The sequence below is a fragment of the Cibotium barometz genome, chromosome 14, assembly GCF_041138505.1.
Source record: "Cibotium barometz isolate CiBa-2024 chromosome 14, ASM4113850v1, whole genome shotgun sequence".
Taxonomy (NCBI): domain Eukaryota; kingdom Viridiplantae; phylum Streptophyta; class Polypodiopsida; order Cyatheales; family Cibotiaceae; genus Cibotium; species Cibotium barometz.
Window position 1 is genome coordinate 22,104,819 of NC_141059.1, and position 25,057 is coordinate 22,129,875.

General features: G+C 41.5%; 1 protein-coding gene across 1 annotated transcript; it reads right to left on the reverse strand.

The window, feature by feature from the left end:
- Positions 1 to 6,845: 6,845 nt before the first annotated feature.
- On the reverse strand, positions 6,846 to 9,122 carry LOC147631808 (protein CURVATURE THYLAKOID 1A, chloroplastic-like). The gene is made up of 5 exons (XM_086808333.1): positions 8,842 to 9,122; positions 7,849 to 7,982; positions 7,608 to 7,715; positions 7,390 to 7,461; positions 6,846 to 7,240 (listed from the first exon to the last, which is right to left on the reverse strand). Exons 1-5 carry the CDS (start codon positions 8,996 to 8,998, stop codon positions 7,169 to 7,171), a joined length of 543 nt encoding a protein of 180 aa, XP_086664459.1. The 5' UTR covers positions 8,999 to 9,122; the 3' UTR covers positions 6,846 to 7,168.
- Between the last annotated feature and the right edge of the window lie 15,935 nt (positions 9,123 to 25,057).

The window sequence follows — 25,057 nt, forward strand, 5'->3', positions numbered from 1 at the left end:
CTGTGAGAGTAGTTTTCAAATCCCTTACAATCCAGCTAATGTGTTCTGTAACCCTCGTACCTTAAACCTTCATTCCAAGAAATGTCCCAACAGCCTTCAAACAAGTCAACATGCTCATCCACAACTGATTCCATGTAATATAGATTCATCCAAAACAACACTCAAACATCATAGAAATTTCATCGTGTATCACCATCATCCCATTTATCATATGTTCAAACCAAATCCTCAGTCATCTTTGCACTTGCTAAAAAAGATGTCTCAACAACCCTGAGACAGGGGACTCATACACGAGAAGAACATAAACATAGACATGAAAGTGAACATCCACAAGTGGACTCAAGAATCTGAGTCTAGAGAACTGTCAGCTGGTATCACATGTACTGCTTTCTGGTTAGTATGTCTCCTATGCTTTGACACTCAGCACATCAAAATTAGCACTCAGAAAGCTGTTAAAGTCTGCCCACGAACAATGAAGCACACAATGTTCTTTCTGTAAGAAAAACTGTAACATAAGAGCAAAAGCAGTGTTGCTGTCTTCACTGACTAGCATCCAACACAATTGACGCCCAGTTGATCATACTGTGTCCTCATGGCACTCAAAATTAACTCCAAAAAACATTAGAAACGTTCTGATAGACTAGCTGTACTGTAAACAGTGCTGACCTGGCTGACAAAATCATGGAGTTCATATACAATCAAGGATGCTGTCCTTCAAAAAAGGCATTAGACAACTTCTAATGACTGCCCATTATCAATAGCGGCCATCATAGACTGAACGTCCACCACTCAGACGGCTGCACACCTGCTGCAGCGCCCCTCCTTTGTGCTTGCGGCTGCACCAGCCACTTTGCTACTCCAGAACCCGGAGGCCACCACACCTTCCAGCCGTCGTCTGGGTCTGCACAACAGCACCTCCGCGCTTTCTTTCACGTCTGCAGCTGCGAACCCCCACACTCTCCTTGCTAGCTTCAGCGCCTGTGGCTGCCTGATCACCAGAGCCGCGTCTCTGCAAAACGACCCTCACTGATCAAAGCGGCTATCTTCCTTTTTTCTGCAGCAGCTGCTGCCTCCTTCCTTCTGGTTGCCTGCAGCGTCCCTCTCCCTTCACACCAGCACACATGGGCCCCCCCTTATCGGCTTCCCGCCGTCTCTTTTCGTGATTCGCCAGCTTCTAGACTGCTTCGGTGGCAGCTGCTCCAATCTCCACGCATGCCTTGTCTTTTATGGTCACATTTTATCATTTAAAGGCCTAAAGATGGCCACCCATATTACTTTCACACCCACCTATTTTAAAGGCAACAAAGGCCCCTTCACCTATTAATTGCCCTCCCTTCCACATACCTTCAATGCGACCTTCCAAGTGCCCATTGTCCATGCGGGACGCATACACAATTCAAGTGGCCGAGCAGCTGACATCTTCTCCAGCATCTGACCTCTCACCCGACAGGCTTGCAACAAGCTCAACACCAAACCATTTCACCTATACACCTGGCAACGCCCTCAAAAGCAAAATCCTCCACACGCCATACATCCCATATGTACACAGGCGCTTAATCCCATGCGTCTGGATTTGCATTTAATAGCCTCTCATGCATGGTTTCACACCATAGACGTGCCGTGGCACGACAACGTAGCCTACAAACTTGAGTTACCGGAGAGTTCTCAAGTTCATCCTGTCTTCCATGTTAGTAAACTGAAGAAATCAGTTCACGGGTTAGAGAACGTAGGTTCTCTAGATATTTTGGTGGAATTGATCACTCCACCAAAGATACCACATGAACCGGAAAGGATTCTTGGGTATCGAGACAGACAAACCCGACATAAAGTGTACCACAAGGTACTTGTTAAATGGACAGATAGGGATGAGGAGGTGCAACCTGGGAACGCCGTAGTGCAATTTCCAAAAGGTTTCCCCAGTTTGTTTTCGAGGACGAAAACTCTTCTTAAGGGGGGGTAATGTCACGTAGGCTGTAATGCCTGTGAGACCGACGGGGCAGACCGGATGGCCATGTCCGGGGTTCAGTGGGAGAGGATGCCCGTACGGAGTCATGGGCGGCCAGGCTAGTGTGGACGACAGGCCACACACTATATAGCCTGGGGGATGAGGGGCAATCCTCATTCTTCCTCTATGGCTGGGTGGTGAGCCAGAGGCCGTCCCCTCTTGTGGTAACGCCCGTAGTGGCGTTACGGATATCTAACACTCACTTTCTTCCACCATATCTCTTGCTTTGAACTATGAAAGAAAGAATGATATCCCAAAGAAGTTTGAATCTTCACATGATGTGTGCATTCCTTTTCATAGGAATCAAGGCGATCATCACTCTAACAACTATGGAGGATATAAAGGCGGCAATCAACCTAAGAGAAAACCAATGCTTATGTTGTTCATTGCTACAAGTGAATTCAGAATTAGTTCACCAAATTGGCCTCAAAAGAACAAATCATAAGTAGCTCAAATGAACATGATCAATGAAGATAATGGAGATGACAACATCAAACACCACTTATCTGAAGACGAAGATAACTATGGTAATGGTGAGGGCGAACAATCCAACCAAGAAGGTAAGCAATCTAACAATCAACAAGAAAAGTTTACTCCTCACACACTTTTAAAGATGCAAGTTTAAGTGCACAACAAAGAAACTGTGATCTTACATGACAACATGATTTTATCTCAAAATGATTAGTAAATGTACTCAATCTTAAACCTACACCTTCACATTAAAAAGTTAAAGCTACATTCCAAAATCAGAAATATAATTGCACTTTGGAAAATCAAAAATACAATTTCACTTTGGAAAAATACAAAATTTGTGTATGTCTATTTCATCATATTCTGAAAAAGAACGTTTCTAATTGCACCTTTACATGGAGTTGATATGGTTTTGGGTATGTTGTGGCGTCATAAGCACAATTCACAAATTGATTTGTGACACACATTCAGTGCACTTCATGCATAATGATCAAAAGATTTGTTTGAAAGGATTTTGAGATAGTGGGAATTATGTGCTCCTTAGCCACACACAGGTAAAAAGGGCAATGAGGAAGAGGAAAAAGATATACCTCGTCCTGGTTAATAAGCTTGCAGCTCATTCCTTAGGATGCCTCATATGATTCCTTCCTCTCACAATCCTCTAATCGCTTTCTTGATGAACTAACACCTGTCCTTAGACCTGAAGCCCACAGGATCATCATACCTAGGAGTATTCCTCCTTATAAAGAACCTTATAGAACTAATGGCGTAGAATAAAAGGAGAGATAAATAAAAGATTTGGTAGAGAGAAAGCTAATTCAACCTAGTAGTAATTCCACCTAGCCTTAGACCTGAAGCCCATAGGATCAACATCATACCTAGGAGTATTCCTCCTTATAAAGAACCTTATAGAACTAATGGCATAGAATAAAAGGAGAGACAAATAAAAGATTTGGTAGAGAGAAAGCTAATTCAACCTAGTAGTTCACTATATGTGCATTGACTGTGAAGCCCTCAACAAGACACCATAAAGAATAGGTACCCGATTCCTAGAGTTGATGATATTTTCAATAAGTCCAGAGGTGCTAGCATCTTTAGCAAGATCGACCTCAAGTCTAATTATCAATCAAGTAAGAATGGTTGAGGAAGATGTGTACAAAACTGCTTTTCGTATGCAATTTTGGTCACCATGAGTTTTTAGTGATGCCGTCTGGACTCACCAGTTCTCTAGTAGTGATCTTCATCAAAATGTTGAATAGAATCTTTCCAAAAAAAAAAATTAAGACTTTATTGTCATCTTTTTTGGTGATATTCTCATCTTTAATAAGCATGTCAAGAAGCATAAACAACATTTGGAGATTGTATTCAATCTTCTTAAGGAAAGCAACCTTTACCTCAATCCTGAGAGTTGTTTTTTTCAAAAGAAAATTGAATATTTAGGTCACATTATCTCTGTTGATGGCATCCGAGTGGATTCCAAGCAAATAGAAACTATAGAGACATGGCCCCCCACAACCAAAGGATATTCATGAGCTCCGTTCTTTTCTTGGTCTTTGCATTACATATGGACTAATAGGCAAGAAAGAGCATTCAATGCATTAAAATACGCACTTACACATACTCTTGTTTTTCAATTGTGTGATTTTACGAGGCCTTTCTTTGTCTTAGTCAACCGATGCTAGTGACTATGGCATAGGTACATTATTTATGCAAGATGGTCATCCTATTGCTTATGAGAGCAATAAGATTAAACTGGCCAAAAGTAAGTATAGTTAGTACCTATGACAAAGAACTAACAGCAGTAGTACATGTACTTAAAATTTGGAAGCACTATCTCATGGGTACTAAATTTGTCATAAAGACTAACCAACAAAGTATCAAGCATTCATTGTCAACCTCTCATCTCATATAGGAACAATAAATCGTGGGCAACCTTTATTTAAAGTTTTCAATCCGTTATTCAATACCAACCTAGTAAAGAAAGCATGGTAGATGACACTCTAAGTAGAAGGCCCAATGTTCATATCATATATGTCATTAAGAGTTCTTCTTTCCAGAGTATGAGAGACAACGACCCCAACTTTGCCACCACTACAAGATCTAAAATGGAAGAGAATAATTGGACTCCTCATTCTGAGAGTATTCTTATGATGGATACCTCTTTTTCTAAAAGAGACTATGCATCACCCAACCATTTAGACAGTCCGTTATTTAGAAATTGCACCAACCTTCTTATGTAGGACATAGAGGAGTTTCATCCACTCTACAGACCATAGCTAGAGAGTTTTATTGACCTTCAATGAGACATGATATAGTTAAACTTGTTACTGAATCATTGTTGGCCAAAAAAGTTAAAAGTTATAAGGGTAAGAAACAAGGTTTGTGGATGAAACTTCCAATTTCAAATGCACCTCAGGGGCAGTTGTCTATGAATTTTATTACTATTTTTCCTATTACTTCTAACTATAATAATATTACTTGGACAATTGTGGATAGATTTAGTATGTGAAAGAGGCATAGTTGATGTCGTACACGTGTGCACTCTAATGATAATTGACAACATACACCACATGTCCAATGGTATTTTTTATGGTGGTGTGATCGCTTTGATTATTATGTTAGCCATGCAACATTATTTGTACATATTATTTTATCCGCCTTGCAATTGGGTGATGCTCATCGTATTAGCACATGTGAACTAGGTTTATTACATTTACACACTTTATGCACACTGTGTGAGCAACTATATTTTTGAGAAGTGCAAGCCCAACTTTGCACAAGACAATATTTTTAGCTTCAAAGCCTATATATCCGAATATCATGCTATGAAGGTAGCTACACACGAGGGAAAGATTCAACCCAATCTTTAAGAGCTGGTGATGTTAATTTTTTATGATGTATTTTTTGTGTTTGATTTGCTCAAGGCCTATGTGTCTACACTTATGTTTGATGATATGTAATTTTCTCAAGTGGTACAAAGGTCCTATCAATCAAACTATAAATCATCTTGGCTATGCCCTTTGAGAGAGAGAATAGTCCATCTATATCTAGATTCAAGAGATGGCATTAGGGCAGTTGCAACCCTGTTGGCTTTCCTCTTCAGAAAGTTGGTACAAACCATGGTCTCACTCTCCCTTAAAAACCAAGATATTCCTAAGATAGCATCAGCTGAATCAAGGTTCACAATGTAGAAGTTCAAGGTATCTCATGGTAGGCCTGAATCTCTAGCCTAGGCACCGTCTAGTCCCACACTTTCGCATCTGCACCCTCGGCAAGTGTGATCTCATAGCTATGGTCACTTGCCATTGTCAATAGCTAGAGTATTTACGCTGAACATGAAGAACTAAAATCGTGAGTAGTTCCGATATCAAATAAAACCCACACTACATAGTCACCGATGGATCCCTCCCCACTTCGTCCACACCATAGTTGTCATTGTTGTCACCAATGCAGTCATAGTATGTTCATAATCTTACCATCAACACTAATAGTAGTAAGGTTGTCATTATTATCATCATTGCCATTGGCGTCATTGTTGTTATCATTACCATCATCACTACTTAAAATAGGAGAACCTTCATCTTCTTCAGTAGGCATCATCAATGGCACTAGTAGCAACAATAATGGGAGAGTTGTTTTTGTCATCTAAAGTTTACCATGTAGGAGAAGAGCCATATGCAGCAAATCCCGGAGAGTGAGTCACTTAAGGTAGAGATCTGTTTCGCAGTGAGACATGCTCTTAAATAGACAAAGCTGTCGGTATTGTCAACATGAAAGCGCATCAATACTCAAGCAGGGCAGACATGGTTATAGGCTAATGCAAGTCATTATCACCCACCCAAATAAGCTTGAGGCTATAAATACCACGTCCTTGTGACAGATATGTTGTACATGTGGGACTTTTGATTAAAAAGTTGAGAGCTTGCCACACATGCCAAATCGCAGCTCAGATATGATAGTGCAAAAGCACCATATAAGCCTGGGAAAAAAAGAATCACCCAGCAACACATAGCAAGGATTGGACAATTCCCTTCCTCCACAATGGCCAGTTAACTATGCTGATCCTTTTTCTCCAACTAACATTCTATGTGCCCATGGTAAAAGTGCAGCCCTACTGCTATGAAGGCTCACTCAAAGAATGCAGCTAAAAGCTCTTCCATGCAACTGTTCTCTCTCAGCTTAACCTGCTGTTGAAGACTTCATAACACCAGCACCTCAGAATACATAAGACTCTAGGTTCCAATCGCCCTCACAGATGCAAGCATATGGTACCTGGTTTGGCAGATAATGTATTATCTACCTGCATCAGCATTCAATTGACAAATCTCTGTAGTATGAATTCTAATCATTTCAAAAACTCTCGTCTACAGAAGGAAGATGGTCTTTTTTATTCATGTGAAATGCTACAAGTCTTAGCCACAATCTGGAAGAGATGTACTCAAATGCCATATCAACAAAAACACCTATCAAGAGCCTTATGTGGAAGCCCACATTCTGATAAAAAGATACTCACAGAACCCAAGTCAGTAGAAACATTTATAAAAGAGTTCCACACTATTTTGGTCTCCACTTCCACAGCTTGAGCCCTACATTTGAATCCTCAAAATTTACAAGGCACCAGCAGGAACATCAAGAAACTCTTAAAAAAGCATACAAGGGGAACCTCTGTCTAATTTCTGTTAATCATCCTGGCTACTCCTTGCCAGTTCCAGCAACCTTGGATTTCAGTTCCTCTATATCTCTCACTAGCTCCTTCCTGCTTTCCTGTCAGATAAGTTTAAAGTTAGAGAGTGTTGTGAAAGAGCAACACACCACTAGCCCCAATAAAAACCAAGGTCATAAAACCTAGCACACTGTATGACCACATGCTTGAACTGCAGAGGTGGTCAGGTCAAGCTTGGAAAGTAAGTTACCTTGAAGAGGAGGTACCTATACACGAACCAACCAGTGTATCCCAAACCTACAAGTTCCAGAACCTTTGGAAGCTGGAAAAAGAGGCCACATAAAATTATACCTTAAAGTTGTTTGCCAAACAACCCTTAGAGCTCACCATAGAGTGCCGATGCACAAAAACTTGGCTAAGCCCTTGGTTTTATAAGAGCAAATGAATCAAGGGACCTCAGGAACTTACCAATGGCACCGAGTTCACAGCACCAACAATAGTGGAGGACAACCACAGGGCAACCAAAGCACCTCCACCATATATAAAGACATTTGACTTGTTCTCAATACCATCCCACTGTGCAAGCACGACATATGTGTGTCATTCTGAACCCAACTACCGCCATGTAGAAGGAGGTCACCACAGACTCCTTAGCAGAAAGAAACAATGAAAACCACTGGATTCAAAGAATCACATGTATGCATTCTACCTTGGCTTTCAGATCTGCAATAAGTTCCTCAGTCTGCAAACTGGTGTCTGCGGTCGTAGTCGAGGTCGAGGTGGTGGTAGCCTCCTCGGTGGAGGTTGTGGCTCGCACGGGGAGTGGTGAGAAACGGTGTGAGCCTGGAAAAACATATCAGATACTATCTTAACCAAACAACCCACTAAAGACTCGCAGCGTTAACTTCAAGTCTCAATCAAAACAATGAGACAGTTATGTGCTGATATGAATAAATACACATTGCCATACAAGCTTCAATCAGATTCGAAGCAATATTTTCATGAAGAGAAACTTTGAGGGTTCAAGTAAACAGAAGGACAAAAATGAGCTACTTCACAGTCTGCAAAGACATTGGTAAAAGGGAGATGCCCAAAAGCCATTTCAGTTGGGGATCATTCTTTGCAGTTAAAACATCCACAATAGCTATGGTAAGGCCAGGCAACCTTTGGGTTTCATTCTTGAACTTTAAATTCATCAAATTACTGCAGTAAGACGGCAATCTGGTGGGAAGACGTTAATAAGGAGGCAATGAAAGCACAGAATAAGCCCATTGGAGTGTCACAGGTGATTTCTGTATGCGAGATCTATCGAGCACATTTACAGTATAGCCCTATATAATCAGAAAGGACAAGCATGTCTTATAGGACCCTGACATGTGTAGATCGCAAACATGTGGCACCTATGGAGGACAACAAATGAACCGAAAGCATAGCCTAATGTCGTCTCCATCAGCACGAAGCATATAGAACCGAATGGAGGGATGTCTACATGATACGCCCTACAATATCCAGGTGAAAATATGAGACCTTCATGAAAAGAGATGAATCTATCTTCCTTATGTGAAAAAAAAACTCTAAAGCAAACAGAGTAAGTTCAAACCAGGTAGAGCTTCCATCTGAGTAGGAACGAACAAGATAAGGGCTTAATCTTCCTTCTGCGGAATGGGAGCCCTAAAACATAGCACGCTCATAAACGGCGTACCTGATTGGGAGATGGTAACCTTCACGGGGCTCCCGAGAAACAATCTGCGCGAAGAAGAGGAAGCGAGAGAAGAACAAGCGCCTGCCGAGGCAGAGGCCGCACCAACAATGGACGAGCCGCACGCAGGAGCAGAAGTAGCAGCAGCTAGGGCAGCCATAGCTGTGAAAACTGCTTCCCCTTCACCTTCTTCACGATTTGGCCTCACTTGTTGATACTTTCTTACTTCTTCCTAGTTGTAGACCCACGTTTGAGCCATCCTCAACCACACACCACCCCACCCCAAAAGTGCTTCCCTTTCTTCTTACTAGGAATATAGTGACCGCACCCTAAAGGATAGACCACCCCAAGATGGCCACATAGTATGTATGGTGGCCATGGATGAGTCCTTTAACACATTTGGTTCTAATGGCGGCAAGATTGCCCATTATTAGTGGTGGCATTGTCTTGCTTTTACTGACATGTTTGGTTCTGGCACGAGAAAGACTCGTGGAAGACATGTCACATGTGCATGCACAAAATTATTTAATCAACCATGTTAACAAGGTTTGAAATTGTCCACAAGCATGTAGGTTAGTGGTAGAGGGATTGGACCTACCACACATGAACATAGTTTTGAATCTTGTCAACCTACACACGAGGGATAGGTGTAGCTAAATTTTATAATGTCTCTCTCAGAAAAGGTCTCCAACTCGTTTAGGTGTAGCTTGTTGCCCAAACATCTAAATCATCCTTAAGGATGGTGCAATGTGTACAAATCCACTTGGATCCATTAAACACAACCATAAATCACCCTTGCATTTAAAAGAGCACATCATCATTGAAACTGGAGTGGAGGTCATGTTTGTTCGAATCCCTCTACAGACTTCTACCATCCAAATCTTACAAGCTTTACACACCACCCCACTCAAGATACTGTAGAAGTTCATCATAGATGCTCCCTTGTTGCACATGGAGGGGTAATGTCACTCATCCATATTCAAGGTCCTTTGCCCATTAAAAATTAAACTTTTAAAACTCTTTAGGATATTATAGATTGCAAAAAACAATACAGTTGGCATAATGAGATTGTATTGGCATATTAAATAGATTAGCATTGATGTTCGAAAATTAAAGAGATCAACATTGGCATATTAAAGAGATCGGCATAGATAGGTAAGAGACTGTACTCTAGCGCATGTTCCTTTCTATGCATGTGCATTAGAGAGTGAGAGGAAGATTGCCTTGCATTGTGTTGTGAGCGACTCCATGGTGGTGACAGCATGGAGGTGGAGATTGGAGGAGTGGAGATTCCCAAAGTGATCTTGGAGAACCTCAAGGGGCGTGAGCTCGAAGCATTGGTAAGTACCCAAAGTACCCAATGATAGTCGTCGTCTATTTCTTCTTCTGATTGTGAATGAGTAGAGTTCTCTCTTGGGAGGTGCGGTAGCCCATAACATGTTTAGCACTGCTGCCGAGGAAACACCATTGTTTCTTCCATCCTCTTAGAGCTCCAGCTCCCACTATGCAAGATTCACTATTGCCTTTGCATTTCAAAGGTGCACTATGATAAAACTTGTAGATAAGGTTTGTATAGAAGAGAAAGAATTAGAGTAGTTGTGGAAAATCGTGTGTTTGGAAATGTGGGTGAGTACTTGGTAGTACCTAGAGGAAAGCTACACTTGGTTTTACTTTCAATTCTGTTGTTTTTGTCACCAATTCCTAAAGCGTGAGCTAGCAGTTAGTGACATGCCTTGTACTGTTTTTTCTAAACATCACAAAAACTACAGGAGCCATTGGTTGTGTTGGGACTTGCATTGCACTCCAAATGCTTGGCACAATCTTTTTGGAACTTTTGAATAGGGAAATCACAATAAAACCATCATTCTGTTGACGCGGCTATTAATAGGCGAACGAGAAGGAAATAGTTCACGACGTGAACCATGATCTGCTACTTCATGACATGAAACACTCTCCGCAATCAGCACCATAAAATTCAGAATTGCATTACTAAAGTTAGGGCACCTTACCCTGACACGTCTAACACAAAAAACCCAAAAATCTTATCTTGTGAAAGTGCAGTGAAACAGTTCACGACATGAAATATATTCTATTTCACGATGTGAATCACCATCTAGTTCATGACCTAAACTACGCTCTGCTAGTTCACAGAAACCTTCTAGTTCACGAATTAGTAGTTCACGAGTTAACATTTCACAGACTGCTAGTTCACAGGTTAAGGTTTGTCAAACCAGCCACTAAGTTAAGTTCATGAGAGTACACCATAGGAGTTGCCCTGACTCGAATTACTACAATTCCCAGCTAAAAATTTTGAAGCGTGAAACATGAGTGGTCCACTACGTGAAACATGGTTCACGACATGAACTACACTCTTCTAGTTCACGGAAGTCTGTTGTTTCACGAAAATCTATTGTTTCATAAAACAAAAAGAGTCAACTCAATAGAAAACTAATCTTAGTGGTTAGAGTAGTAATTTAGCATGGTGAAACATATTCTCATGCACTTAAGGAGGTCAAGGAAACTCATTGGAGATGACCTTAGCCCCAATGACAATGCATCGAATCACCTAGGTTCTTCTTATCAAAGAAGTGTTGGTTCAAGTCACTCTACAAGCACTCAATTGAGTGTTGTAGCTTGGAGAAATCTGACCCCACGATAGAAACATACAAAGATTCGAGTTAACATTTCAGAGACAGGGAATCCGTGGAAGAAGGACTAAGATTCTCTCGCTTTAGAGAGGAAGAAAAACCAGCTTCTCCTACAAAGTCCAGCGAAATCTTTGATATGGCCAGGGGATTTTTTGGTCTCCAGCATGGCACAGAAGATGAAGCGCAATCTGTGGGCATGGCCCCATCAAGCACAAGACACAATCTAAGATCGGAATTACCAACCCAACCTTCTAGCCCTAGGAATGCTAACACTATGAGGATTAGTGGGATAACTCCTAGGGTTAGGAGGGATAAGAAAAATGCTGCCAACAAATCTTCTTCCCCACATCTGAGGAAGTGGAAGTAGACTTGAAGGTGGCTGAAGTAGAGTGACAATTGCGCGGCTACTAAGCTTAAAAAGGCAAGAGATCGACATGCAAAGAACAATGGCAGAATATAGGGAAATGGATAATTTGAATTTGTTTTGACCACGTGGCAAGGACATATAGACATCTAGAAATGCCACTAATAACATGTGGATGGGGATGACAAAAGGGGGAATACCACCAGCCCTAGAACCCATCAATAAGGAACATAAGAAGAGGTGGACAATCTACCTAGGGCATCCGATGGGGATGACAAAAGGGGGAATACCAGCCCTAGAACCCATCAATAAGGAACCAAAGGATGATGAAAGCCTCGAAACATAAGAAGAGGTGGACAATCTACCTAGGGCATCTGTAGGAGGAGAGAATCTACTCTACACAAGAGAGGATAAACAAGAAATGGTCATTGATCCCACCTTCTTGTAGAGAATGGAGCTTTTAATCCAACAAAGACGGGCTGAGCTCGCTACAATGAGCCAGATGATAAGGATTTACCCAGACACAACCATAGACCCGAGTTGAATAGAAGAACCAATGCGGAAATAGGACGAGGTCTAGGTAGGGGGATAGCTCCTCGAAGGCCAATTGTGGATCCTAACACAGATCTAAATGTGGTCACAAGGGCGGATCTGTTGAATATGGTTGTAGAAATGGGCAGAGGTATGGTTAGGGAGGAATAAGGCACTGCCCTTGAATCCAAACCATCTCAGATGGAGCCACATATCATTTCGAAGATGGTGTAAAAGTTTTCAGGAGATGGAGACCCTATCCATGAGGAAGACGCAGTCGTAGCGGAGACGTTATAGATGAGTTATTGCCTTGCTTCCAGAGAGGAGTCCGAGATCATAAGATACATGATTATTTGGTGTTAGCTTGACCGACCACTCTAGATACGTGTTGTAAGCTAGTGATTTAATATGAGGATTACATACTCGAGTTGCTGCAACCAGAAGACACCAAGGTAGCTTCAGTAGTGGCAACATCACGAGTGTCTATAGTCATCAAGATATGCAGGATCCAAGAATAAGCAAGTTAGCAACATGATAGTCGAGGAACTTAGTAATGCCATCTTGGAGAAGTTAAAGGTCAGGGATGGGTGTTAGCTTGACCGACCACTCTAGATACGTGTTGTAAGCTAGTGATTTAATATGAGGATTACATACTCGAGTTGCTGCAAACAACCAAAAGACACCAAGGTAGCTTCAGTAGTAGTGGCAACATCACGAGTGTCTATAGTCATCAGGATTACATACTCGAGTTGCTGCAAACAACCAGAAGACACCAAGGTAGCTTCAGTAGTAGTGGAAACATCACGAGTGTCTATAGTCATCAGGATATGCAGGATCCAAGAATAAGCAAGTTAGCAAGATGATAGTCGAGGAACTTAGTAATGCTATCTTGGAGAAGTTAAAGGTCAGGGATGGGAGAGAAGCGTCAGGGAATGCCCATCTCTACCCCCAGAGAGAGTTGATTTGGAGCTCTATTTGTAGAAAAAATCACACAAGCACCGAATGCCCTCACCTAAGACCAAGGCAATTACTTTATTGTGCTCACTGTCAAAGACTAGAGAACCATGACACTGCCATGTGCAGATATATGATCATCCAACCTCTAGCACAACTACCTAGAGTGCCTCTAGCCTTACTAGCCCCTCCAATGCCAACCAATGCAGCTACAGGGCAACCAAATACCTCCTACTTACCAAGGGGAATGTTTAGGATGCAGGACATGTCGCCATTGTCGTCACCTATCCTACCATCACAGCCTCCATAGGCCAAGATCAACCAGGTGTTGATCGAGGAACCCTTGGAAGAGGGAGAAATCATATGCGAGGTAGAAGTCAATAATGACTATTAGACGAGGAGCCCACGACAAAATGCCATGTTACGTAGTAAACCCACGGACACCCAGATATCTTAAAGTCACTAAGGTGCACGAGGCGTTTTCTAAGAACTGGGGTGAGGAATTGAGTAAGATAACCTTGGCAAGAAAACAAGATGAGAAATCCACGCCTCAAGAGTCGGATATGCCAAAACTCTCTAAGGCAAGACAAAGAAAACGAAATAAGGCTCTGGCTGAAGCCGAGCATGAGGCAAAGAAGGTAATGGTTGGGAGAGAAGAGGATGAGGATGACAAGCTAGGCCTACTCTCAGTGCGCCAAACCATTTCAAAACCTACACCATTGATGATCGAAAAGTGGTCCAATTGACAATCAAAAAAGTGAAGGAAAATGGCCAATCCATGTCCTACGATGGTTTAGTGGAAGTTAAGGAGGTAGACATTGCAGAGCCAGGGGAGGATACCAAACCTATCTATATTGCTAAAGACTTAACTGCTGCTAAAGAAGAAGAACTCATTGCTCTCCTTAAAGAGTACAAGGATTGTTTTGCTTGGAAATACACGAAAATGAAGGGTGTACTACCCGAGGTGGTTCAACACACCATCCTAATCATGGAATAATCGAGACCGTCCAAACCGTATCAGATGAATCCGATATATGTGGCAATTGTAAAGGAGGAAATTGATAAACTCATCTCGCTGAGAATTTCATCTATGAGATTGAGCACACAAATTGGCTTTCACCAATCGTGATTATGCTAAAGAAGAATGGAAATCTAGGAGTCTGTGTTGATTTCAAAAAGGTCAATGCAGCCACCAAGAAAGACCACTACCCACTGCCATACACGGAACATGTGTTAGAATGGGTAGCAGGTGAGGAAGCCTACAATTTCTTAGTTGGGTTTTTATGCTACAATCAGGTGTCCATAGCACTAGAAGACCAACACAAGACAACCTTTAACACAATGTGGGGGACCTATGCTTATAAGGTTATGCCTTTTGGCCTCACCAATGCCCCATCAACCGTCCAATGATTGATGTGCACGGCCTTCAAAGACTACTTGCAAAAGTGGTTGGAGGTATTCATTAACGATCTATGTGTACACTCATGCTAGACTAACCACTTGGCTTGTTTAAGGAAGGTGTTTGAGAGATGTCGATTATATCATATATCCTTAAACCCTTTAAAGTGTAAATTTTGGGTCAAGCATGGTGTAGTCTTAGGGCATATCATGTCCAAGAATGGTATTTCCAGTGATGAGAACAAAGTGAAGTTGATCTTGGAATTACCCCCACCAACAAACTATTAGGGTGTACAGCGGTTTATGGGACACATTGGATACTATAAACAATTCATCATATTCTATGCTAAAATGGCAAGGCCATTGTATAGACTACTCATCGTCTTTGAATGGACTGAGGAATGTTAAAATGCATATGATAAACTAAAGAAAACACCAGCTAGTGCACCAATTCAGAGACCACCCAAGTGAGATCTTGTATTCCATGTGCACATCAATGCATCAAATTTTGCTATAGGATGAGTATTGGCGCAACCTAGGGAATTCAAATTGGATTACCTAGTTTGCTTTGCCAGTAATCAACTAAATGATGCAGAGATAAACTACACCACAACTGACCATGAAGGGTTGGCCATAGTTTATGCTATAAAGAAATACGTTGGCCAACAACTTTGTATTCTTTGTTGATCACCATGCCTTATTATCTAGTGAATAAGCCTTACACCACGGGGAGAATCACACGCTGGTTGCTTTTACTCCTGGAATTCAACTTTATCATCACGATATAAGGAAAGGAACACAACATGTTTTGGCAGACCATATGTCGAATTCCAAACAGAGAACCTGCAAAACTGGAACTAATGATGACCTCCCAGATGCATGTCTTTTCAAAATTGATATGGTGCCTGAGTGGAGTGAGGAAATATCAGAATACCTAGCTCAACGGCTCCCACAAGGTCGACCTTTGAACAAATATAAGATGTGTTGCAGGGGAACTATATAAGTTGGGCAAAGATGATATCCTCAATAGATGTGTGCGAGAAGATGAGTTTATCACAATTTTAGAAGAAGCACACTCGCGAATAGTTGGACATTTTGCGGGAGAACTTACGGCTTGCAAAGTGCTTCAAGTAGGACTGTGGTGGCCTATGTTATTCAGAGATGCCATAGAATTTGTGAAGAGATGTGAGGAATGTCAATGGTTTGCTATTCCACAAAAAAAAAAAAAGATGCCACTCACCCCTGTGATTCTGAGACAACCCTTTGAGAAATGGGGTATTGATTTTGTTGGACATATTAGTCTAGCAACGCATCCGTCTTCACAAGCCCGTTATGTGATTGTGGCCACAAATTATTTCACTAAGTGGGTAGAGGCGAGAGCCTCTAAAAGAGCTGATGCTCAAACTACAGCCAAGTTCTTACATGAACATATAATTTTTAGATTTGGCTACCCACTGGAATTAGTCAGTGACCGGGGTTTACATTTCATTAATCAGGTGATTGAACAATTACTTACAGGATTCCTTGTAGTCCATCGCAAATCATCACCTTATAACCCACAGGAAAATGGCCAAGTAGAGAGCACAAACAAGATTTTGTGTGCTATCTTGACTAAAACTTTGGAAGCAAGTCGCACGGATTGGGAGCACAACTGACTGCAGCACTATGTGCCTATTGTACATCATATAAGGTAGCGACAGGATACACTCCCTTTCGTCTAGCTTATGGCATTGATGCGGTAATGCCTATGGAATTTTCCGTTCCAAGCCTGTGAATTGCAGTACAAGAAAGGCTCATAGAAAATGCCTTAGCTGAGAGGTTGGTTGACTTAGAGAAACTCAATGAAACCCAACTGATTGCATCGCATGGGCTTATGGTCAAAAAACTACAGAGAAAACATTAGTTTGACCATAACTTAAAACACAAAGCCTCGTCCTCATGTATGGTGTGGGAAGCACCAAGAAAAAGAAATTGAAATACAGAGGGTTAGGGCCTTTTAGAGTGTCCAAAATCACCCCTCAAGGGTTAGTCCGAATTGAAACTATTGATGGGGTAGAAATGGAGGGATCAAGAAATATTATGGACCCCTAACCCAGAAAATGCTCACACAAGAGAACAAAAGAAAGAGCTAGTCAAGGAAAAGATCAGGCAAGCTCAAGAGGAAGCCAAGGCGAGGGGAGCCAAAGCAAAACAACGACTCCAAGGGAGAACGCTACACGTGAACATAGCTTCACTCACCTTGCTTAACAAGGATGATCTAGATATTGAACATGCACGACTCAGTGTTAAAAGTCTCTACAAAGTGTAGTCACATGACAAGCATCACATTGATTGATACGGGGTCAAGTCATAACTTGATTTCCTATGAGACATGGGTAGCTTTAAACCCCCGCCCACCCCCCCCAAAGGCAACTAATGCATAGGTTTTCAGTGTGCATCCATCTATTACACAAAAAATAGGATTTTTTAGTATAAAAGTCTCAATCAGAAATATTCCCTTGGTCAGGAAGGTATTTGTTATGCCTGCGAGAACAATGGAAGAGGAGATGCTTCTTGGAAGATCCTGGATTTGCACCAGCAACTGTCACATCCAATGGGAAAACAAGAAGTACAACTCAATGATGGCAAAGAAACCATCACCCTTCCATTATGGAGTCCATTTCATAAGGGAAAATAGGCAGTGGCATGCAACATGGCCTCACCAATGCCAAGCAAGGTTGACTCAACAGAACAGGCATCCATGTCAAAACATCATCCCCAAACAAGAGAACCATAGAAAAGGTAGCAAAGGTATCCAGTCAAACAAAAGTGGGTTCCCAAAACCCAGCTTCAAGCCCAAGGATACTATGATAGAGACAAAACCTCATGGGTATCAAGGCACGAAAGCCATATGCTACATGCAAAAGACAAGGGAATCAAACCAAGGAGAGAAGTAGCATACCAAGCAAGCCCGCACATAACTCAGCATTCAAAATTGGTGGGTCAAAAAAGACTTACTAGCAGCACAGGGCTACTATCAAAGAAATGCAATGGTATGGGTACCAAAAACCAATCCACGACCCAAGGTTGCGTGTACTTCCAAAAGAACCACAAAAAGCCATAGACACAAGGTCGCGTGTACTTCCAAAAGAACCACAAAAAGCCATAGACACAATCAGATCCCCGCTCAATCAAATGTTAAGGCAGCACCAAAATTGGTCTGGAAGAAGAAACCAGTTCAACCAAGTAAACAAGGAAGTGCAACACCGCCAATGTCATCCACCAAGGAGATAAAGTTGAGGCAAGTTGTGAACCAGGGTAATGAACACATGCACCCACACGCACAGGAAATGAAACAGGTTCACCACAGGATTCGGTGGATGAACTCCTCCACTAGATGGAAGGAAAACTTAAATTATCAATCTAAACTAAAGCGGTTACAACAACACATACCCACAAGCTCCCAAGTACAACATTGGTTCTTGTGGCAATAAAAGGAAGGTGGATGACAAGGGGTACCCAGCTCCAAGCAAGTGGGTACAAGGTAAAGGGATACCCAGCTCCAAGCAAGTGGGTACAAGGTAAAGGGGTATGCTTTTCATGCCATGAAACATGTTCATTCGTTTCACGTGTACTCTTCTACTCCTTTGAATGCATAATAAGTGGCCTTGGAATGTTTGAGCATATAGGGATCCATAGGGTATCACTATTTGCATTCATAAGGGAACATCCTTGTTCACATCGTGAACCGGTTCAGGCTAGTTCACATCATGAACGGCTCCGGGTTGTTTCACGTCGTGAAACACTTCAAGCTAGTTCACGTCGTGAACCGACTTATGCCAGTTCACACCGTGAAATGGTCAAAAAGCCTCCACGAATCGTAGTCGGACACATGGCATACCCAATTAAGATGGCCGTCAATGCCAACGACTGGATAATAAATACGTCAGTTTTTCCCTTTTCGTGGATTCTCTTCTTCTTTCTCCAAACGTGCTCGATTACGATCATCATTGGCGCTCTAATTCATCTAGCACTGCACCATCATCGTACGATTTGCTTGCGACCATCGTTTCTCAAGTAGGATCTCCAAGCACACTTTCAATTGTTTAAATCGTCGATTATAATGCATTGCTTATGAGATAGTGCACACAAAACCCTAAACAATTGCATATGCTATTCTTCCTTCTTGTGTTCATCTTTCCATTTCCTTCTTGCACTCTTAAAAATGACAACTTCCACCAACCCCCTCACACTCACAAACACATAAGGGATTGGACATGTGAAATAGCAGTTTGCTATTTCACGGTGTGAAAACTAAAATCTCGGTTTTGCAGATATTGACCAAATGTCCTCCAATCCACCTTCTAAGTGTTAGAATGCTCACACCAAAGCACAAACCACAAACACACATAACACACTCTTAGTCATGACCTAAAATGTGCTAGTTCATGAACTACCACATCACGGACTGCCAGTTCACGTGTTACTCGTTCATGCCTTTCTAGTTCACGAACTAGCAGTTTTCGCACTGCTACTTCACGGCTTAGCTACTTCCCAGCTTAGCCACTTCACAACCTAACAGTTCACAGCCTAGTAGCTCACGTTGTAACACTTCACAAACTAACTGATTTAAACTGCTACTTCGCAATTTCACATTTCACAAATTAACTAGTTCATGTTTTAATAGTTCACAGGTTAACATCTCATGCTTTAACCCCTCATGGCTTAACAGTTCGCGCACTTCCACTAAATGGCTTGTGGCCAGTTCACGAGTTAGCACTTCACGCTCTGCAACTTCATGAATTAACACCTTCCAGTTTACAGAATAAGCCTCTTTCTCAGTTATGTTCGCTCGGTGTCTTGTAACACTCAATAGCCTATTGCATCTACAAAAGTTGCACATGATTGGAGGTGGACAAAATGTTATTCACCTAACACACGTGCATCAACGATCCTCTCCTCACAATTTTCTCAATGGTTAACTCGATTCTACCACACACATGTTTGGTAGCAAAATTTTCCCTTGTACATACCATTAACTTAAATTGTATAGATACATTAGAGGGGAGATATTAAAAACAAAAAACATAATACAACAAAAGAAAAAAGAAAAAATATAATAATTTAAAAAACCATTAAAAAAAGATAAATATGCAATGCGCACATCAACATAACAGCCAAAAGAACAATCAATAAGCCATCAAAGGGTAACTTGAATGCAAGTCATGGACTTCACTTGGATTGACACGAGTGTACCCTTGTTGGATGCAGACTGCATAGAATGGTACTATCAAGGGGAGTGAAGTATCCCACCTTTCTAGACCCACTCACGTTATTTCTATGCGACATTAGGGGAGAGATGCTGCAAGAGTGCATTTGTTAACTTGTTTTGTTTGTAACTCCATCCCATTAATTGCCGCACATATTTTTGACGATATGGGACAAGACTACTTCAATCTATGGTAGGAGAAACCCCATAAAAACATGGTCACCATCTTCACTCCTCCCCACCCATGTGTCATGATACAAATTTAAGCATAGACTAGGCTCGATGGCACGAGGATTAAAAACTCAATTACTAGCAGCATGCTACCCTTGAGTTTCAACTAGCCCGGCATGTCGACCACAAAAAACCTAGAATAGGGGAATGTGGGAATTTATCATCATAATTGTACAACATCTTATGTTTCATAACGTTGCTAGTAGCCTTGAACTAACTACCAAAGAAGATTGTGAAATCACATAACCATATCTTATTGGAGTGCTAACTAATAATGATTATAAACATGTTAACATCTATTGTTGAAGGCACATTCATTATTCAAAAGTTGTTAACCATATTAAATTGTTGATTTAAAAATCAATTTGAAATGTTCATAGTTAACTAGTTTGAAATAGGCATTAATTATGCATATTTCATCACGGTTCCCAAAGTTAAGGTAATATAAATCTTTTACTAATGATAAATTGATGCGTTACTAGCAATGTTTTATTATTTGGCTAAATTTAGGAAAAAGGCTATAAATTTTTTTTTAAAGGGAATACTCTTGGAAATTTTTGCTAAGACTCCCACTTCTGTTTAGCATGGTGGTCACCTAAAAAGTGATAAAGAAGGGGATAGTGTGGCATGTTGGTGGAAATGTACATGTATTCTATATAAAAAATGGGAAATGAGCCTTAAAGAAGAGGAGAGATACAGGGGAAAATGCTCGAAATGGGGGGAAGGTTGCAACCTGTGGCTTGAATCTCATAGCTCGCAACCTTTGGCTTGAATCTCATAGCTCGCAACCTTTGGCCATAGTCTCTTAGCAACCTTTGGCTAGTCGCTCATAGCATGCAAAAGGTCATCATAGATGCTCCCTTGTTGCATATGGTGCAAGAGACTAGGGTTAGCCACTCAAAGCATGGAGTGACAACATGGGTGTGGGTCACCATCCTCACATCTCATATGGGAGAAGTTCACCACCATGAAAGTTTGGGCAAGAGCACCAAGAAGACATGAATGTCTATAAAGTGAATATAATAAAAAAGGGCACAATGTCCATGAGCCCTATGCCTCATATAGCCCAAGGCCCCTAAAAGTACACATGTGAATGTCCCTAAGCCCAAGGCCCCTAAAAGTACACATGTGAATGTCCCTAAGCCCAAGTGCCTAGGCCCCATTTCGCATGTGCATGTGCACCCAAATCTAGTTCATTACAAACCATCCCCTCCTACAATGATTTCGCCCCCCTCTGGTTTAATAGGGATTGAGGACATTGATAAGTGTTATATAAAGGCACTATAAAAATTGTGCATTTTGAGATACTGGCCACTCAAGGCCTTAGTTATAGTAAGTTTTGGGTGCCCAAGTGTGAATAAGGGCCAGATGTATAAAAGGCAATATCTCATAATGAAAGAATAAAATCCCCCTTTGTGCTATGAGAGCTCTTACTTTGTCTTTTGTGTGTGTGTGTGTGTGTGTGTGTGTGAGAGAGAGAGAGAGAGAGAGAGAGAGAGAGAGTGTGTGTACTCTAGTGCATGTTCCTCTTCTATGCATGTGCATTGGAGAGTGAGGAAGATTGTGGTGTGAGCGACTCTGGTGACAGCATGGAGGTGGAGATTGGAGGAGTGGAGCTTCCCAAAGCGAGCTTGAAAAGCCTCAAAGGGTGTGAGCTTAAAGCATTGGTAAGTACCCAATGATAGTTGTTGTCTATTGCTTCTTCCGATTGTGTGTGTGTGTGTGTGAGAGAGAGAGAGAGAGAGAGAGAGAGTGTGTGTGTGTACTCTAGTGCATGTTCCTCTTCTATGCATGTGCATTGGAGAGTGAGGAAGATTGTGGTGTGAGCGACTCTGGTGACAGCATGGAGGTGGAGATTGGAGGAGTGGAGCTTCCCAAAGCGAGCTTGAAAAGCCTCAAAGGGTGTGAGCTTAAAGCATTGGTAAGTACCCAATGATAGTTGTTGTCTATTGCTTCTTCCGATTGTGAATGGGTAGAGTTCTCTCTTGGGAGGTACGGTAGCCCATAACACTAGGGGTGGGGAAGATGTGGCTAGAAGATATTTCCAAATGATAGAGAGGATTAGAAGAACAAGTCCCTTCAAATTTTGGCCACAAGGGAGAAAAGGAATAATGTGAGATTAGTGGACTTAATCAAGATTAATTATGCCTATTTTAGCTACTAGCTTGAGATGGGATGAGTGAAGATGCATGGCTCTGATACCATGTTGAGAAATCAAAGCATGATTAGGCTCAAGGAGGATCAAACCATATGAGAACATGATGAAGTATATTGATTAAGATAATACATAAAATAAGATTAAGTTAATACCAAGATAATGATAACAATTAAGAATTACACCATCATAATCTCATTGCATTAGAGTGATCCTACATCCTTTTATAGCTCTCATGGAGCTCCCAACTCACAAGATATGTGCACCCTTGTGCCAACCATGTGTCCATAAATTCTGACATTACATGGGCCTCCTTGCGCTACCTTTTTGACCTTTGACTTCACATTTTGCAAATGACCATACAAATTAACCTTTGAGAATGTACCCTTAGTCCTAGAGTTTTTCCTGACACCTAGTTTTTGTAGTTTCTCCACTTACCATGATCAAGGATCATGGATGTGGAGTGTGATTCCCATCTCATTAGGAACTTTCCATTTTGGTTCTTGGGTCATTATACTCAGAGCCTAGTCCCACTAGTTGAACAAAGACAAGGTGGATGTTCACCAATTTTTCTGGCTTCTACCTCTAAAAAAAGAACGAGGAGACCAAAGAGTTTTTTAAATGACAATACGTGTTAATACATTTAGGAGCTATTACAAGACCTAGTGGTTTGGATGGACGTGGGGATCCATCACCTTGAGCACTATATGGTTTTTGTAGTTGCTCGACTTTGGGGATTGCTCGGTTATGTTTTGTAGTGGTTTGGATGGATGTGGGGATCCATCACCTTGAGCACTATATGGTTTTTGTAGTCGCTCGACTTTGGGGATTGCTTGGTTATGTTTGCTCAATGTCTTGTAACACTCAACAGCCTATTGCATTTACAAAAGTTGCACATGATTGGAGGTGGACAAAATGTTATTCACTTAACACACGTGCATCAAAGATCCTCTCCTCACAATTTTCTCAATGGTTAACTTGATGTTATCACACACAGGTTTGTTGGCAAAATTTTATTTTCAAACTTTTTCCTTGTACATACCATTAACGTAAATTGTACAAATACATTAGAGGGGAGAGAAATTTATTAAAAACAAAAAAAAGAATACAACAAAAGAAAAAATATAATAATTTAAAAAAACATTTAAAAAAAGATAAATATGCAATGCACACACACATCAACATAACGACCAAAAGAACGATCAATAAGCCATCAAAGGGTAACTTGAATGCAAGTCATGGACTTCACTTGGATTGACACGAGCGTACCCTTGTTGGTTGGATGTAGACTGCATGGAATGGTACTATCAAACAAGGGGAGTTAAGTATCCCACCTTTCTAGACCCACTCACGTTATTTCCTTGCGACATTAGGGGAGAGATGCTGCAAGAGTGCATTTGTTAACTTGTTTTGTTTGCAACTCCATCCCATTGCACCATGCCCTACTTGTAAACTTCACATGCTTTCTGTAGCATCCCATTTATGCTGGCATTGCCGCACATATTTTCGATGCTATGGGACAAGACTACTTCAATCTATGGTAGGAGAAACCCCATAAAAACATGGTCACCATCTTCACTCCTCCCCACCCATGTGTCATGATACAAATTCAAGCATAGACTAGGCTCGATGGCACGAGGATTAAAAACTCAATTATTAGCAGCATGCTACCCTTGAGTTTCAACTAGCCCGGCATGTCGACCACAAAAAACCTAGAATAGGGGAATGTGGGAATTTATCATCATAATTGTACAACATCTTATGTTTCATAACGTTGCTAGTAGCCTTGAACTAACTACCAAAGAAGATTGTGAAATCACATAACCAAAGTAGCCATCATCGCTGCAGCTCAGGCTTACTCTTGTGATTGCTCATTCCAGCACCTCATCCATCACAGCAAGCATTTTCTCATAGGCGACAAAGTATGCGTAGCGCGGGCCTTGAAGAGTCGTTTGTGCTTGCAGACACAGGCGTCAGGGTGGACAACTTCTACGTCATCAACAGCAGCAAGCATCCAAGCAGCAGCATCAACCAAGCTTTCAGCAACAAAAGTGGCCATTTTCTTGATTATCTACAACGAAAGCGGCCATTTTCGTGATTATCTATAGTGCACACAACCATCTAGTCCTCTCAGCAGCTCGCTCTCTCTCTCTCTCTCTCTCTCTCTCTCTCTCTCTCTCTCTCTCTGCAACTAGCAGTGAAGGGTGTCATCAGCGTGGAGCCTTGAACATGTTTATACCTTCATACCACGCATCAACACATGGAGCTACAGGCTACGTCAACGTTTCATTCTCTACAGCGTTTTGTTCTCTAGAGTGTTTGTTCTCTACAAACAGTCAAGCCACCAGGCTCCACAGGCAAGGAGGCCTAGCAAATGGCAATTGTTGGGGTGTCAGGCACGCAAATAATTAACGGTTTTGAATCTTGATTAAGACTTAATAGAGCCATGAGAGTGTCTAAAGCTCACAACAGCTGTGTTGAGTATGCAAAGCACCTCGACATCAACGCTGCTGCAAACGACCAGCAGGCATTGATTAGCTTCATCACCTTAGGAAGGCTCAGCGAAAGAGAGGTGAGAAAGAATAATTTTTTTGGCGCCAACGTTTAGCAACAAGAAGATCATGAAGATGAAAAGATAAAAGGTTTTGAACCTAAAACCTAGGGTTTTTTCTTTTATCCATACCTACTTA